The sequence below is a fragment of the Hypanus sabinus genome, chromosome 11, assembly GCF_030144855.1.
Source record: "Hypanus sabinus isolate sHypSab1 chromosome 11, sHypSab1.hap1, whole genome shotgun sequence".
NCBI lineage: Eukaryota > Metazoa > Chordata > Chondrichthyes > Myliobatiformes > Dasyatidae > Hypanus > Hypanus sabinus.
Genome location: NC_082716.1, coordinates 33076091 through 33090045, shown reverse-complemented (window position 1 = coordinate 33090045; position 13955 = coordinate 33076091). Strand labels below are relative to the sequence as shown.

Below are 13955 nucleotides of genomic sequence, written 5' to 3'. Positions count from 1 at the left end.
TTATTATAGACTGCCTCCATGTTGGAATTTTAACTCCATATAATCTAGAAAATCGAGCTAAACTCAGCCCTAGCGCGAAATTTAATCTTGCATTGAACAGCAATGCTCTGTAAAACCCCACCAAATGTGTTTAACTCCTCGAAATTTCAATAAAAATTCCGATTTTTAGGTGCCCACGCACATGGGTTGATGGTTACTATTGAGTACTGTGTTAAATTTGTTCCCCGTTTGAGTTTTAGAAAACAATCAAATTTGTTGGTCCGAGTCACGCCCTCGGCACACGAAACTGCCCAAGCTCACAGCAGAAGGGAATTGTAGAGACATGAGAACACTTCTGATCCAAGTGTTTTTCTTCTGACACGGCCTGCTTCAGCCAGTTCAAGGACGTGTCCGCTCTCAAATACTCATTTACAACGAAGGACAGTGCGTGTTAACGTGGGTGGCGGAGGGGGAAGTTAAATCTCTTCGCAAGTAACTTTGCAGAACAAATTATGCTTATTGGACCCAGTCTGCCATTTACGCTCTAATTGCGCCTCAGTTTGTTATCTACCACCATAACCTGTTGTTCAGTTTCTGCCCTACCACGGGCTGTCATTGAAAATCTGGCCGAATGGTGCCACAACAGCCACCTCTCCTGAGGTCCATATCCAGTCCTCATTGGGGATGGGGGGCGGTGGAGAGGGTCCTCAGTGTATCAGGAAGGGTAAGATGAGGGAACATAACCAACCCTCAGAGGAATCAGAAGTGGACAGAGTGAGCAATTTCAAGTCCCTGGGTGTAAATCTCTCTGAGGATCTAGCCTGGTGCCACCATTTTGATGCAGCTATAAAGAAGGCAAAACAGTAGCTACATTTCAGTTTGAGGAGATTTGGTATGTCATCTAAAACACTTGCAAGTTTGTACAAGTGTACAGTGGAGAGAGTTTTGAATGGCTGCCTCACTGTCTGGTATGGGGTCAGTTACTGCACAGGATCGAAAGTACCAACAGAGGGTTATAAAATTAGTTAGCTCCCATTATAGGCACAAGCCTCATAGTATTCAAGACATCTTCAAGGTGTCTCAAATGTCCATCATCAAAGACCCAGTTCACCCTGTATATGCCCCTTTCCCATTGCTACCATCAGGTAGGAGGTACAGAAGCCTAAAGGCACACACTCAATGATTCAGGAACACCTTCTTCCTCTCTGCCATCCGATTCCTAAATGGACATTGAACCTGTGAACACCACCTCACTACTTTTGTTATTTCTGTTTATGCACTACTATTTTTAACCATTTAATATACATAAATACTTTCTAACTCTTAATTTTCTTCTAGTTTATCATGTATTGCATTGTAATGTCACAAAGTTAACAAGCTTGACACATATGCTGGTGATATTGAACCTGATTTTGATTCGGATTCTGACGAGCAAGCAGATGCAATGATGAAGAAAGCACGGCAGGGCCTCTTACTTCCTTAGGAGTTTGTGGAGATACAGCATGACATCTAAAACTTTGACAAACTTCTATAGATGTGCGGTAGAGAGTAAGTATATTGACGGTTCCATCACCCATGAATGGAAAATATATTGACTGGTTGCAAAGCCCATGAATGATTTGATGGGGACGGACGTGAGAAACACGGAGGAACATCTGGTGAAACTTCTGACATGCCTGTTTCACTGCTGCTGCTACTGTGTGATTGAAAAATCTCTGGAGAGGAAGGCTCCGATTCCTCGGCTTTGCCTGTTGCTTGGCAGCTGGTGCCAGGGTCGAAGCGCTCGGCAGAGATGGTGCTCGGTGTCGGAGGGCTGGTCGGAGGCTCGAAGTTTTCGGACGGACTCAGAGTTGGCTGTGCTCGGGTGCTTCCAGGGGCCTGTATCGGCAAGCTGTGGCGCTGGAGATTCATGGCAGGAAGAGGTTTTTTTCCTTCTACCGTCTGCGTGAGATGATGGGCTGTCGGGGACTTTGAGGCTCTCTTTTACCATGCCCATGGTCTGCTCTTTATCAATTTACGGTATTGCTTTGCACTGTTGTAACTATATGTTATAATTATGTGGTTTTTGTCAGTTAGTCTTGGTCTGTCTTGTGTTTCTGTGATATCATACTGGAGGAACATTGTACCATTTCTTAATGCATGCATTATTAAGTGGCAATAAATGAGGACTGAGTGTCCTCATAATCTAATCTAATATAAAACAGTGGATTTGGCCCAGACCATCACGGGTAAAGCCCTCCCCACTATTGAGTACATCTACATGGTAAATAGCATCCATCAACAAGGAACCCCACCACCCAGGACTCCCACCACTCAGGCCACACTCTCTTCTTGCTGCTGCCATCAGGAAAAAGGTACAGGAGCCAGGGGACCCACACCACCAGGTTCCAGAACAGTAAATACCCCTCAACCATCAGGCTGATGACCTAACAGGTCACCATCATCATCATGATGATGGCATGAACATTGACTTTTCTAATTTATGTTAATGCTCCTCCTCCCCTTCTTACCCCATCCCTGATATATTTAGTTTTTTACCCCCTCCTTTTTTTTCTCTGCCCATCACTCTGCTTGTTCTCCATCTCCCTCTGGTGCTCCCCTCCCCCTAACCTCCCGTCCCACGATCCTTTCCCTTCTCCAGCTCTGTATCCCTTTTGCCAATCACCTTTCTGGCTCTCAGCTTCACCCCACCCCCCCGGTCTTCTCCTATCATTCTGCATTTTCCCCTTCCCCCTCCTACTTTCAAATCTCTTAGTATCTTTCCTTTCAGTTAGTCCTGACGAAGGGTCTCGGCCCGAAACGTCGACATTGCTTCTCCCTAAAGATGCTGCCTGGCCTGCTGTGTTCCACCGGCATTTTGTGTGTGTTGTTTGAATTTCCAGTATCTGCAGATTTCCTCATGATAACTTCACTTGTCCCATCATTGGACTGTTCCCACAACCTATGGACTCACTTTAAAGAACTCTTCATCTCATGTTCTTGATATATTTTGCTGATTTATGTTTTCTTTTGTATTTGCACAGTTTGTTGTCTTTTGCACATTGGTTGTTTGTCCTGGTGGGCAAGGTCTTTCATTGATTTCACAGGTTTACTGATTTCACAAGAAAACTAATTTCAGGATTGCTCCTGATGACACGTATATATTTTGATAATAAATTGACTTTGGTCTGGGGTGACGTGATAATGTCAAGAGTGTTTACCTTGGTCACTCTATGGCAGCAGGTTGCAGATTTTTTCATCAGTGGCTGGTTAGGGAATTTTTTACTGGATTCGCATTGATGACCTTTAGTTTTGCTCTCCCCTATGCCATTGTTCCAACTTCTTCAAAATGTGACCCTCCAACCAGATTCAGAGTTCTGAATTTGAGTTAGATTTGGTCAGTCTATGGGGAGTGTGAGCTAGAGAGCAGAGGCTTGGTGTGAAAAAACCATAGTTGAAAATTCTAATCTCCAATAAACTGATAAAGTCTTTGTAGGGTAATACAGGCAGTGGCACATCACTGCTATTGACAAATATGGTATTGAGTGTTCTGCTGTCAGTAGCGGTAACATCAGGATTTCTTGTAAAAAGACTATATATCCTTGATTGTGGGTAGTTGGTGTTTGGATTGCCTAGATCCAAAACCATGCAAGCCAAGTGTTGCATGGTTTTACACCTAACCTAATCATGGGACAGTTTACACCGAACCTAATCACGGGACAATTTACAATGATCAGTTAACCTACCAGGTACATCTTTGGAATGTGGGAGGAAACCAGAGCATCTGTTGAAAACCACAGGGAGGACATACAGAGAGTCCATAAGGCATAGGAACAGAATTGGGCCATATGGCCATCGAGACTGCTCTGCTATTTCTTCGTGGCTGATCCAATTTTCCATACAGAGAGGTGCCAGAATTAATCTAAGAACTCCAGAAAACTTCGAGTTGTAATAGCATTGTGCTAACCGCTATGGTACCGTGGTGCCCACGATCTTGGATTTGAATCCAGGGACGAAGATATCTGACTACAGTTATATTGATACCTTGATTAGTACATAGGATGTGATCCCAGGAATGAGTGCTAATGGAATAATTCTAAAAGAAGAAAGTATGAGACATAGCGCTATGTGAAACCAGGTTTGGATTTAAGGGAAGGAGATGGTGGACAATGAGGAATTGTGGAATGCAATGCTCAGGGAAACTACTGTTATGAATGTTGGATAAGGTAGATGGATAGACGAGCCAAGCAGAGGGCTGTCAAAGCAGGCCAGGACCTGTGGTAGATAAAAAGTAAGAAGCAATCATCTGTCTTCCTTTTAATACTATTTTTAATGCTGTTTCAAGATAATTATCTTTAAGATCTGTCCAATATTTCTTTTAAATGCAATAGGTAAAACAACTTTAAAATAAGTTCAACTTCTGTACATGTTCAAAGAGTAAATAAGTAATGTTTGCATGAATTTGGCAGGACACAATAAAATTGCATTTGGTTCCAGATTCTTTACACCTGTCTAATAACAACAGCTTTGCCCATCTGAGGAGTTTCTGAACTTTTGTTCTTTAGACTGTAACTTACCAAATACAGTGGATTCCAGTTAATTGGACCATTGATAAACCAAGACAGCCAGTTAGTTGGAATAACTCTTAAAGAACAAAAACAAATTGAGAAAACAGCGGAGAATCCCTTAGTTTATTTTGGACAATATACCACTTTATTGAGCAGGAGGCTGTTGTTGAACATTTTCGACAATGTCACATTGTCAATCACATACGTGTGTGGTTGTTGGACACTACACCGTGCGTAGACTGAATAGTTCTCAAATAGTGTCAGTTGTGTGTGTTTGTGTTCATACAGCAGCAATTTTTGTCACTGATATTTGGCGAGAAATGAGCAGTAAGACAATTCAGAACTGTTTTGCTCACTACAGTTTTCAAGCATTCAGGCTTGGAATTGCAAGAAATGACCAGGAGTGAAAATGAAATGATCTCACTACAAGTTAGGACCTATAAGGAATTTGAAGGTACCAACAATCATCTTGAATGTTACCTTTAGTCCCCACCAGCCATTGAACTCTCACCTGTGGTTTCAAGTAGCTGTTTGCATGCAACAGTGGCCACACACCGGTACACTGCTTTGACAGGTGGGCTAAACCAGGTGAGGATAGCCGGTGAGTTTCATACCCTGGTGAGATAGGGACATGCTTGTCCTGGCATGTGAAGTCAGTGGACAGACTGTGCGGATGAGATCCAATGGCTAGGGAGGCGGTTATGCAACCCAAAGTGCTCATCCCACTGGACCTAGACGTCCAAGGTCAAGGAAGTGGAACCTGCCCCGGTGCAATGGCTTTTCCACTTTATAAACTCTTCCACACAGGTTTCCTGTTATTGTTGGATATGGCAGACAACCAGCGGTAATATTGGTTGTATTCTAATTTGTTCTGTATTTCATTTAAATACATAATTTGATACTCAGTTAAATGGTACTTGGTCTTGTTTTTAATCCCTTATTAACTATTTATATGAAACCAGCTAATTAGGGCAGCCATTTAATTGGGTCAAAATGTACTGCTGCTGATGTGTCCCAATTAACTAGAATGTTCTACACACAAAATGCTGGAAGAACTCAGCAGGTCCGCCAGCATCTATGGAAGTGAATAAACAGCACGTTTTGAGGCAAGGCCTGAAGGATGGTCTCAGCCCGAGATCTTTTCCATACGAAACCCCTTTTTACTGGGCGTCTTCTGCCACTGGAGCACCCTTCTCAAGCTCCGTAGGATCAGTATGACTTGGGTCCCACCAAAACCAGGAAGTTGTGATGTCTTGACCACCCTAACCCTGATCTGTGCGAATCCGTGTAAATACTGCCCCCATGCAATTAGCGGTCAGCAAGGAATAACAGATCATACACTGCGTACAATTATAAAGAAAGTATATTTACAAAATGTCAGCCTTATTGAACAGTTAATAGGAAAAAGTAAAGGGAAAAAATAAAAATGGCCCATTACAGTTAACCCAGTCCAAACGTGCACATAAGTTGGAGCACATCTTGAAGTTGTCTTTAACATGCGTACTGGACCCACGGTCTGCGTGAAAGCACATACCACCTTCTGAAGGTCGCTCGAAATCCACCTGAAACACATGAACTCCCCCCATAGGAATGTTGTTCTTTTTTTATATTTACAAAATGACTTTATTACAAATTTAGTGCTATATATACAAACCAGTGACAAACACAATTACTTCACTACAAATAGACAACACACATTAAACTAAAATGTTTCCATCTCTGTCAATGATGGTAATAACAACTGGTGAGCCCAACGGTCTGGTCCCGGAATGCCTCTGTAGTCACTATGGATAGTGCATGTTCCTTCTCAATATTTACCCCAGTATGAACATACCCCCCTAAGGAGTATTGTTCTTGCTCCTTGAAGCCTTTCATCTGCACAAAGCACCTTGTACAACAGGGACGGCCTCCTGAGACATCTTCCCTCCTGCCTCCTCTCAGCACCTGCCAAACAGGCCTCCCCCCACCCTAGTGTCCGTCACAAAAACCCAGCATCCTCCAGAACCTCCTCCCGATTCCACCATCCTGACAGGAATGTTGTGGCAGCCAAAGCTGACTCTTTAGCTCAAACCCAAACCGAAACATGCTAAAAGCAGAGCGGACTGCTCTTACTGAACTGCTGAAAAGAAATACCTACAACGTAACAGTAAAAATCTCTAAACAGGGCATTACATGTAGTTGCTGCCTGACCTGCATTCCTTCAGCATTTTATGTGTGTTGCTTTCGATTCCAGCATCTGCAGACGTTTGGAATGTACTGTATGTTTTCACTGACATTAATATTTTTTACCTCGTTGTGATTGTCTTTATTGGATTGTCTATCATATTGCAGATGTCAGGCTACTGACTTGTAGGCAAATGGACTTGTGGTGGCAGTGTCCCTCTCCTCATTACCAGAACTGCAGATGTTGCTCATATACAACATGTCCAACCATCTACTGGTCACTGAACCTCACTCCATGTAGTCTGCGCTCGGCCAGCTAATTAATTAGTAACTTTGCATCCTTGAGGAGTTATTCAACAGTGCTTTTGCAGGTGAGTCCCCTTTAGCATGTTCACTTCCTGACTGATTCTAATGGATTGACATACCAGGGGGAAATGTGTTGCAGCCATTATTTTAAAAGTAATTCATTAAATTCTTCAGATTCTGCATCAATTCAGAGTGAAAGATACAATGTGTCATGTTGGAGAACTTGCTGAAGCCGTTTCTGATCCCGCTGGTACATTAAAGTAGATTGTCTCCCCAAGGCAATCCTGTTAATCATTGGACATAGTAGAAATTTACTTGCCTAACCCCCATCACCCCTACTGAGGCATCAGAGTTCTCTGTCCTGGGCCAGTCCTTCAAGTAGTCCCTCTGTGTAACTCTTCTAGGAAACGGTCCTTTCACTTTTAAACACTGTAATTGTACCTCTATGGCTTCCTCTGGCATAGCGTTCCATATGCCCACTGCCAAAAAGGTTGCTTCTCATGCCCCCTTTAAAATTTTCCTCTCAGTTTAAATTTCGTCTTTTTTAGTTTTAGACTTCTCTATCCCAGGGGAAAATATTGTTACGATTCAGAAGATCAAGTATCCCTCATAATTTTGTTCACATCTAGAAGGTCAACCATTGGCCTCCTATGCTGAAGAGTAAATGGCTGCAGCCAATCCAGTATCTCCTTATACCTTGATCTCTCAATTCCCTGTAAAAATCCTTGCTAATCTTTTGCTTGGTAATAATTCAATAATTAGGTTGTTACGTGACATCTCAACTCTCATTCTCAGCCCCTTGTCTGATGAATGTAGGCATGGTTGACGCCATCTTCACCACCTTCTCTACTTGTGTTGCTATGTTTGAGGAACTGGGCACTTGTACTCTGGGTTTCTCTGCAGGAAAACACAAAATGCTGTCAGGGGGCCACCTATGGAAATGAATAAATGGTCAATGTTTCAGGCTGAGACCCTTCATCAGGACAGTTGCCCTTCCATACTAGACAGTGATGCAGCCTGTCAGAATGCTCTCTACGGTACCTCTAGAAATTTGCATGATTTTTTTGTGACATACCAAATCTCTTCAAACTCCTAGTGAAGTATAGCTACTGCCTTGCCTTCTTTGTAGCTGCATCAATATGTTTGGTCCAGGATAGATCCTCAGAGATATTGACACCCAGGAATGTGAAATTGCTCACTCTTTCCACTTCTGATCCCTCTGACGACTGTGTGTGTGTGTGTGTGTGTGTGTGTTCCCTCGTCTTACCCTTTTTGAGTTCCCACTCAGTTCCTTGGTCTTACTGGCTTTGAATACCTTGCAGTCATCTAAATCTGATGTGTTGAAATTGCTTGCTTTATTTGCATTGCCTGAGATGAGACTGTGTCTTTGTATAATTGGTGCTTGTTTCCAGTGATCATGAAAAACTTTGAACAGTGAATGAAGTGAGCTGAAATCCTTTAACCTTTAAGTAAATAAGACAACAAATAGGTCTTGTGTGGAAGCTGAAACAGAGATGAGTAACGTGCTTGCTAGCAGCTTTCATATCACTTGTTGACACATTGTTCTTCTGATTTATGCTTTGCTCCACCCATGACCTTTGCTTCTCTTTTATCCCTGCTCCCAACTGAAATGGTTTCCTTGAATTGACTTTGTCAACAAAGTACCTGTTATAAATAGATTCATCTGATATAAAGCAGATTCAGAACCAGGCCACTTCCATTGACCGCAGGATCAGGTTACTGCAACAGGTCCCTTGGAAGTGATAGGTAAGGGTTTGTTTATTTACGGTGATACGGTCAGAACTAACGGCAAGTATGGATGCCTCCTGGGTCAAAGTCCAGATCTAAATGCTGAGCGAATGCTGCACGGTTGTGGGTATGCCCCTTTGAGCAAGCATTAGTCCAAATCTGCTGCCATTTCAGATGTAAAAGGTCTTTTGGCACTAATTGAAGAGAAAAGTAGGGGGAGCTTCTTAGAGTTTGCCCCGACATACCACTAACTCGATCTCTGGTGGTAACATGGGCTATTTGGATATTTATTGCATCCCTTTGCTTTTCTGTTTTGGTTTTTCTACATTTCAACTGTGACTACACTTAGGAAAATATTTTACTGGTGGTGATGCAATTTGAGACATGAAAAGGTTAAGGAAATGTGATAACTGCAGATTAGTCTGTCCTTTTCAAAGTAGGAAGAAAATTCAAACAGAAGAGTGTGTATTCAAAGTCTTCCATTAAAGTGACGACTGAATCAGGTAAGGTGGCACTCTGAATACACAGGCAACTGACTACTTAAAGGCACGAGCACTTGATATTTGTCACAGGTTGTGTTTGGGTCAATTGAAAGGGGTGGAGCCTAATAAAGTTGTGACTTCCATAATTTGTATTACACTTGATGGTAGAGGGTTGTGGGGGGTGGGAGAGGTGCAGGTAAATGCCCTTAACCTTCTACCCACTGTACATCTTTTAATTCTTAAGTCCTGATACTTCACTAAGAAGCAAATGGGTGAAGTCATTTTTAATTGTCAGCTTTCTAGAAGGAGAGCTCTTGTTGTCAGTTTGCATTATTGTTTACAAACTGGAGGAGGCCATTCAGCCCATCATGACCATGTTGAGTAACCCGGTCGGCTTCGTTGTCTTACTTCTTTATAGCCGAGCCACCTGTTCTCTCTTGCATCCGTGTTATCTCCCATCACCATACTAAAGAATAATTTGTAGTTTCAATTAACTTACCAGTCCACCAGAGGGAAGAGGGAGTGAACTAGCAGAAAGGCCAGCACATATGATAAATAAATGAATCTCAACCTGAAATGAAAACTAACCTGTTTACTCATTCTGATGAAGGGGCTTTGATTTGAAACTTTCGGCTCTTGTTTCTCTTTCTGCAAATGCTACCCGACCTCTCGGGTTTTTCCCGCACAGTTTCAGTTTTCAGTTTGGATTTCGGTCACCTGCAGGTTTTGTTTAGAACGTCAGTCACTTTTCAGACTGATCTGAACAACGATTCATCTGGAGATTTCCTCAGGGAATATTACATTCCTCACTCAGAAACCTGCAGGCGCTGTACATATCAAACTCTGATGGAAGGGCCTCTGACCTGAAACATTAAGACTGCTTCTCTTTGCACTTTGCACTTCTCTTTGCTGAACCTGTTGGGTTTTTCTAGCATTTTCTGTATTTATTTCAGATCCTGCATTTCCAATGCTGTCTTTTTTGTTGTTGTTGTTTTTCATTTACACTTGATAGCTACCTGGGGATGATGGTGTATGTGAGGGTGCCTTCAGTCTATTTGAAATGATCTGTGAAGCCACTTTGCTTCAGACAGTGCTGTGCAGGTTTCAAAGCTGCTTGGCATTGCTGCAAAGAGGCTTCCTGGCATGTAAACACAGAAAATGCTAGGTCAGGGCTCATCTGTGAGAGGGGATTTCCCTTTCCCTCAGATGTGGCCTGACTTGTTCAGTGCAGTACTTACAATCTTTTGTTTTGGATTAGCTGGCTCAAGAGCTGCACTTTTTGTTTTCTATTTGGTTTCTTGGAAACTATGGGCATGGTGACAAGGGAGCGTCCCCAGGGTTACTTGAAGTAACAGTGTAGCAAAAGGCTTTGGACAAACCTAATGCAGATCCCCCGGTGTGGATTTACAAGGTGACAGGATTATCTCTGGCATTGAGACTCCATGTCTGCATTGTTTAACTGAAATAAAAGTAAAAAATCAGAAATGTGTTAACGTTATCCAGCTCTTAAAATGAAAAATGTCTTGAGTCAATGCTCTATTTGCAGAACTAAGTAATGAGCTCACACTTTTTTGTATGTAAAAGGTTCAATGGAAGTTTCAACACCAGAAGAACTTGGAACTGCCAACTGCCCTACCAAGAAACAAAAAAAAAGGGCTGGCACCCCAAAATACGCAGACGGTGGCTACGGATGGGTAGTTTTAGCCTCGTGCTTCACTATCACTGGATTGACATCCAGTTTTGTGAGGGCATTCGGAATCTTTTTCCTTGATATCCAGAACTGCTTTGACACACTCGCCTTTAAGGTCTCTTGGATCAGTGCAATCACTGTGACAGTGTTCCATTTGAGCTGTAAGTATCAGTCGGTACCTAGGTATTTGTTAGAATCAGATTAATTATCATTGCCTTGTGTCGTGAAATACATAAGAATACTATAGGTTGCAATAAGACATATAAAAATTAATAAATAGTACAAAAACAGAACAAAATAGTGATCTTTCTGCCCCCATCTCTGGAGACAGCTTATCTACTGATATCTACTATAGGCCTACAGACTCTCACAGCTACCTGGACTATTCCTCTTCCCACCCTGTCTCTTGCAAAAATGCTATCCCCTTCTCACAATTCCTCCATCTCCGCCACATCTGCTCTCAGGATGAGGCTTTTCATTGCAGGACGAAGGAGATGTCTTCCTTTTTTAAACAAAGGGGCTTCCCTTCTTCCACCATCAACTCTGCTCTCAAACGCATCTCTCCCATTTCCCGCACATCTGCCCTCACCCCATCCGCCCTCCACCGCACTCAGGATAGGGTTCCCCTTGTCCACCTATCACCCCACCAGTCTCCAGGTCCAACGTATAATTCTCCGTAACTTCCACCACCTCCAGCGGGTTCCTACTACCAAGCATATCTTTCTCCCCTCCACTTTCTGTTTTCCGCAGGGATCGCTCCCTACACGACTCCCTTGTCCACTCGTCCCCCCCATCCCTTCCCACCGATCTCCCTCCTGACAAGCGGAACAAGTGCTACACCTGCCCTTACACTTCCTCCCTCACCACCATTCAGGGCCCCAGACAGTCCTTTCAGGTGAGGCGACACTTCACCTGTGAGTCAGCTGGTGTGGTATACTGCGTCCGGTGCTCCCGGTGTGGCCTTTTATATATTGGTGAGACCCGATGCAGACTGGGAGACCGTTTCGCTGAACACCTACACTCGGTCCGCCAGAGGAAGCAGGATCTCCCAGTGGCCACACATTTTAATTCCACGTCCCATTCCCATTCTGATATGTCTATCCATGGCCTCCTCTACTGTCAAAATGAATCCAAACTCAGGTTGGAGGAACAACACCTTATATACCGGCTGGGTAGCCTCCAACCTGATGGCATGAACATTGACTTCTCTAACTTCTGTTAATGCCCTTCCTCCCCTTCTTACCCCATCCCTGATATATTTAGTTGTTTGCCTGTTCTCCATCTCCCTCTGGTGCACCCCCACCTTTTCTTTCTCCTGAGGCCTCCCGTCCCATGATCCTTTCCCTTTTCCAGCTCTGTATCACTTTCGCCAATCACCTGTCTGGCTCTCAGCTTCATCCCACCCCCTCCGGTCTTTTATCATTTTGCATTTCCCCCTCCCCCCACTACTTTCAAATCTCTTACTATCTTTCCTTTCAGTTCGTCCTGACAAAGGGTCTCGGCCCGAAACGTCGACAGTGCTTCTCCTCTCGATGCTGCCTGGCCTGCTGTGATCCACCAACATTCTGTGTGTGTTGTTTGAATTTCCAGCATCTGCAGATTTCCTCGTGTTTGCTCTAACAAAATAGTGAGGCTCTTCAGAAATCTAGGGAAGAAGCTGCTCCTAAAACATTGAGTGTGTGTCTTCAGGCTTCTGTACCTCCTCCCTGATGGTAGCAATGGAAAGAGGGCTTGTCCCAGGTGGTGAGGGTCTTTAATAATGGATACTGCCTTACCAAGACAATTCCTCTTGAATTTTTCTTTGATGGTAGTGAGGGTTGTGCCCTTGATGGGACTGGCTGAGTCTTCAGCCTCTGAGGACTCCTAACATCCTGTCCACATCAGACAGTGATGTAACCTGTCAGAATGCTCTCCACCATACATCTGTAGAACTTTGCATAAGTTTGGTGACCTACCAAATCTCCTCCAGCTCCTAAAGAAGTAGAGTCATCAGCATGCCTTCTCCATGATTGCATCAAGGTGTTAGGCCTAGGATAGACCCTCGATGATGTTGATGCCCAGGAACTTGAAGCTTAATGTTGAGCTTCAAGTTGAGGTCCATAACGATGGATGCTGCCTCCCTGAAGCATAACCTTTTGAAGATGTCCCATGATGGGCCTGGCTGAGTCTATAACCCTCTGCAGTTTTAATGCTGTCTTCCCTCTGAGATGGACTTACTGTGAAAACAACTTTGAAATGTTTAGTGAGGAAAACATGGGCATTACAGTTCTGGGTTAATATCATTTGAACAAATATTCATATCTCAGGACATTTGAATAGTTTGGTTCACGAGCCAGCTGTGCTTTGGTAGTTCCTGGCGGTTTCAGTTCTTTGCAAGCTCAGACACTCATGTGTTATCAGGTCTAGTCAGATGTTGAAGAATTGATTACCCCTACTAGATTATTGTCCCATTCTGGTCTTTACCTAGGGAGAGTCAGATTAGATTGTTGATGTTATTTTTCCCACCATTTCAAAATGAATTTTAACTGCAAGGAAGTTTTTGAGTTTCCAACCGATCCAGCTACTAAGTAGTTTTAAATGCAGTTTACAAAGCCTCTCTGAGCCGGTAAGGTGAGGCAAATTTCACAACCTGAAGCCTGTCCCATCTCATGGAACACCTCACAGGTGCGGGGACTCGGCTCGGCTTCCTCAGCCCTCCACATCCTGAGTATGCAGGCAGTTAACCTGATAGTGAGTTCTGGCCACAGGCCAAGTCCAGTATGATCCAGCCTAGTGGTTCTTAATATATTTTTCATTTAAAAGTATTCTTACAAGAGAGGAGGCCATTCAGTTAATCAAGTCTATGTCATCTCCCAGAGCAATCATTCCTTCAGTCCTATCCCCCCTCCACTTACTTTCTTCTGTAACTTGTTTTCAACACTCTATTGAGTCAGGGCTCAGTGGGGTAAGCAAATTTACCTATCACTCATCATTAGGATTTGGGAAGAAACTCGTGCACTCGCAAGAATGTATACATTCTACTTTGGTAGAATAGAGCCA

The 13955-nt window shown here is 43.4% G+C and overlaps 1 protein-coding gene across 9 annotated transcripts in view; it reads left to right on the top strand.

Moving 5' to 3' along the window:
• zgc:114041 (uncharacterized protein LOC574425 homolog) overlaps nucleotides 1–13955 on the top strand; it is a 47162-nt gene that overhangs the window by 13126 nt on the left and 20081 nt on the right. For 5 of the 9 annotated variants that reach the window (XM_059984079.1, XM_059984083.1, XM_059984080.1 and 2 more), the window contains exons 2-4: nucleotides 6858–7060; nucleotides 9185–9247; nucleotides 10811–11077. In XM_059984079.1, the coding sequence (XP_059840062.1) occupies nucleotides 10816–11077 (262 nt within the window). In that variant the 5' untranslated portion in view covers nucleotides 6858–7060; nucleotides 9185–9247; nucleotides 10811–10815. Of the gene's footprint in view, nucleotides 1–6857; nucleotides 7061–7082; nucleotides 8763–9181; nucleotides 9248–10810; nucleotides 11078–13955 lie in introns of those variants that run through there. The other 4 variants (XM_059984084.1, XM_059984085.1, XM_059984082.1 and 1 more) reach the window with 3 other exon arrangements.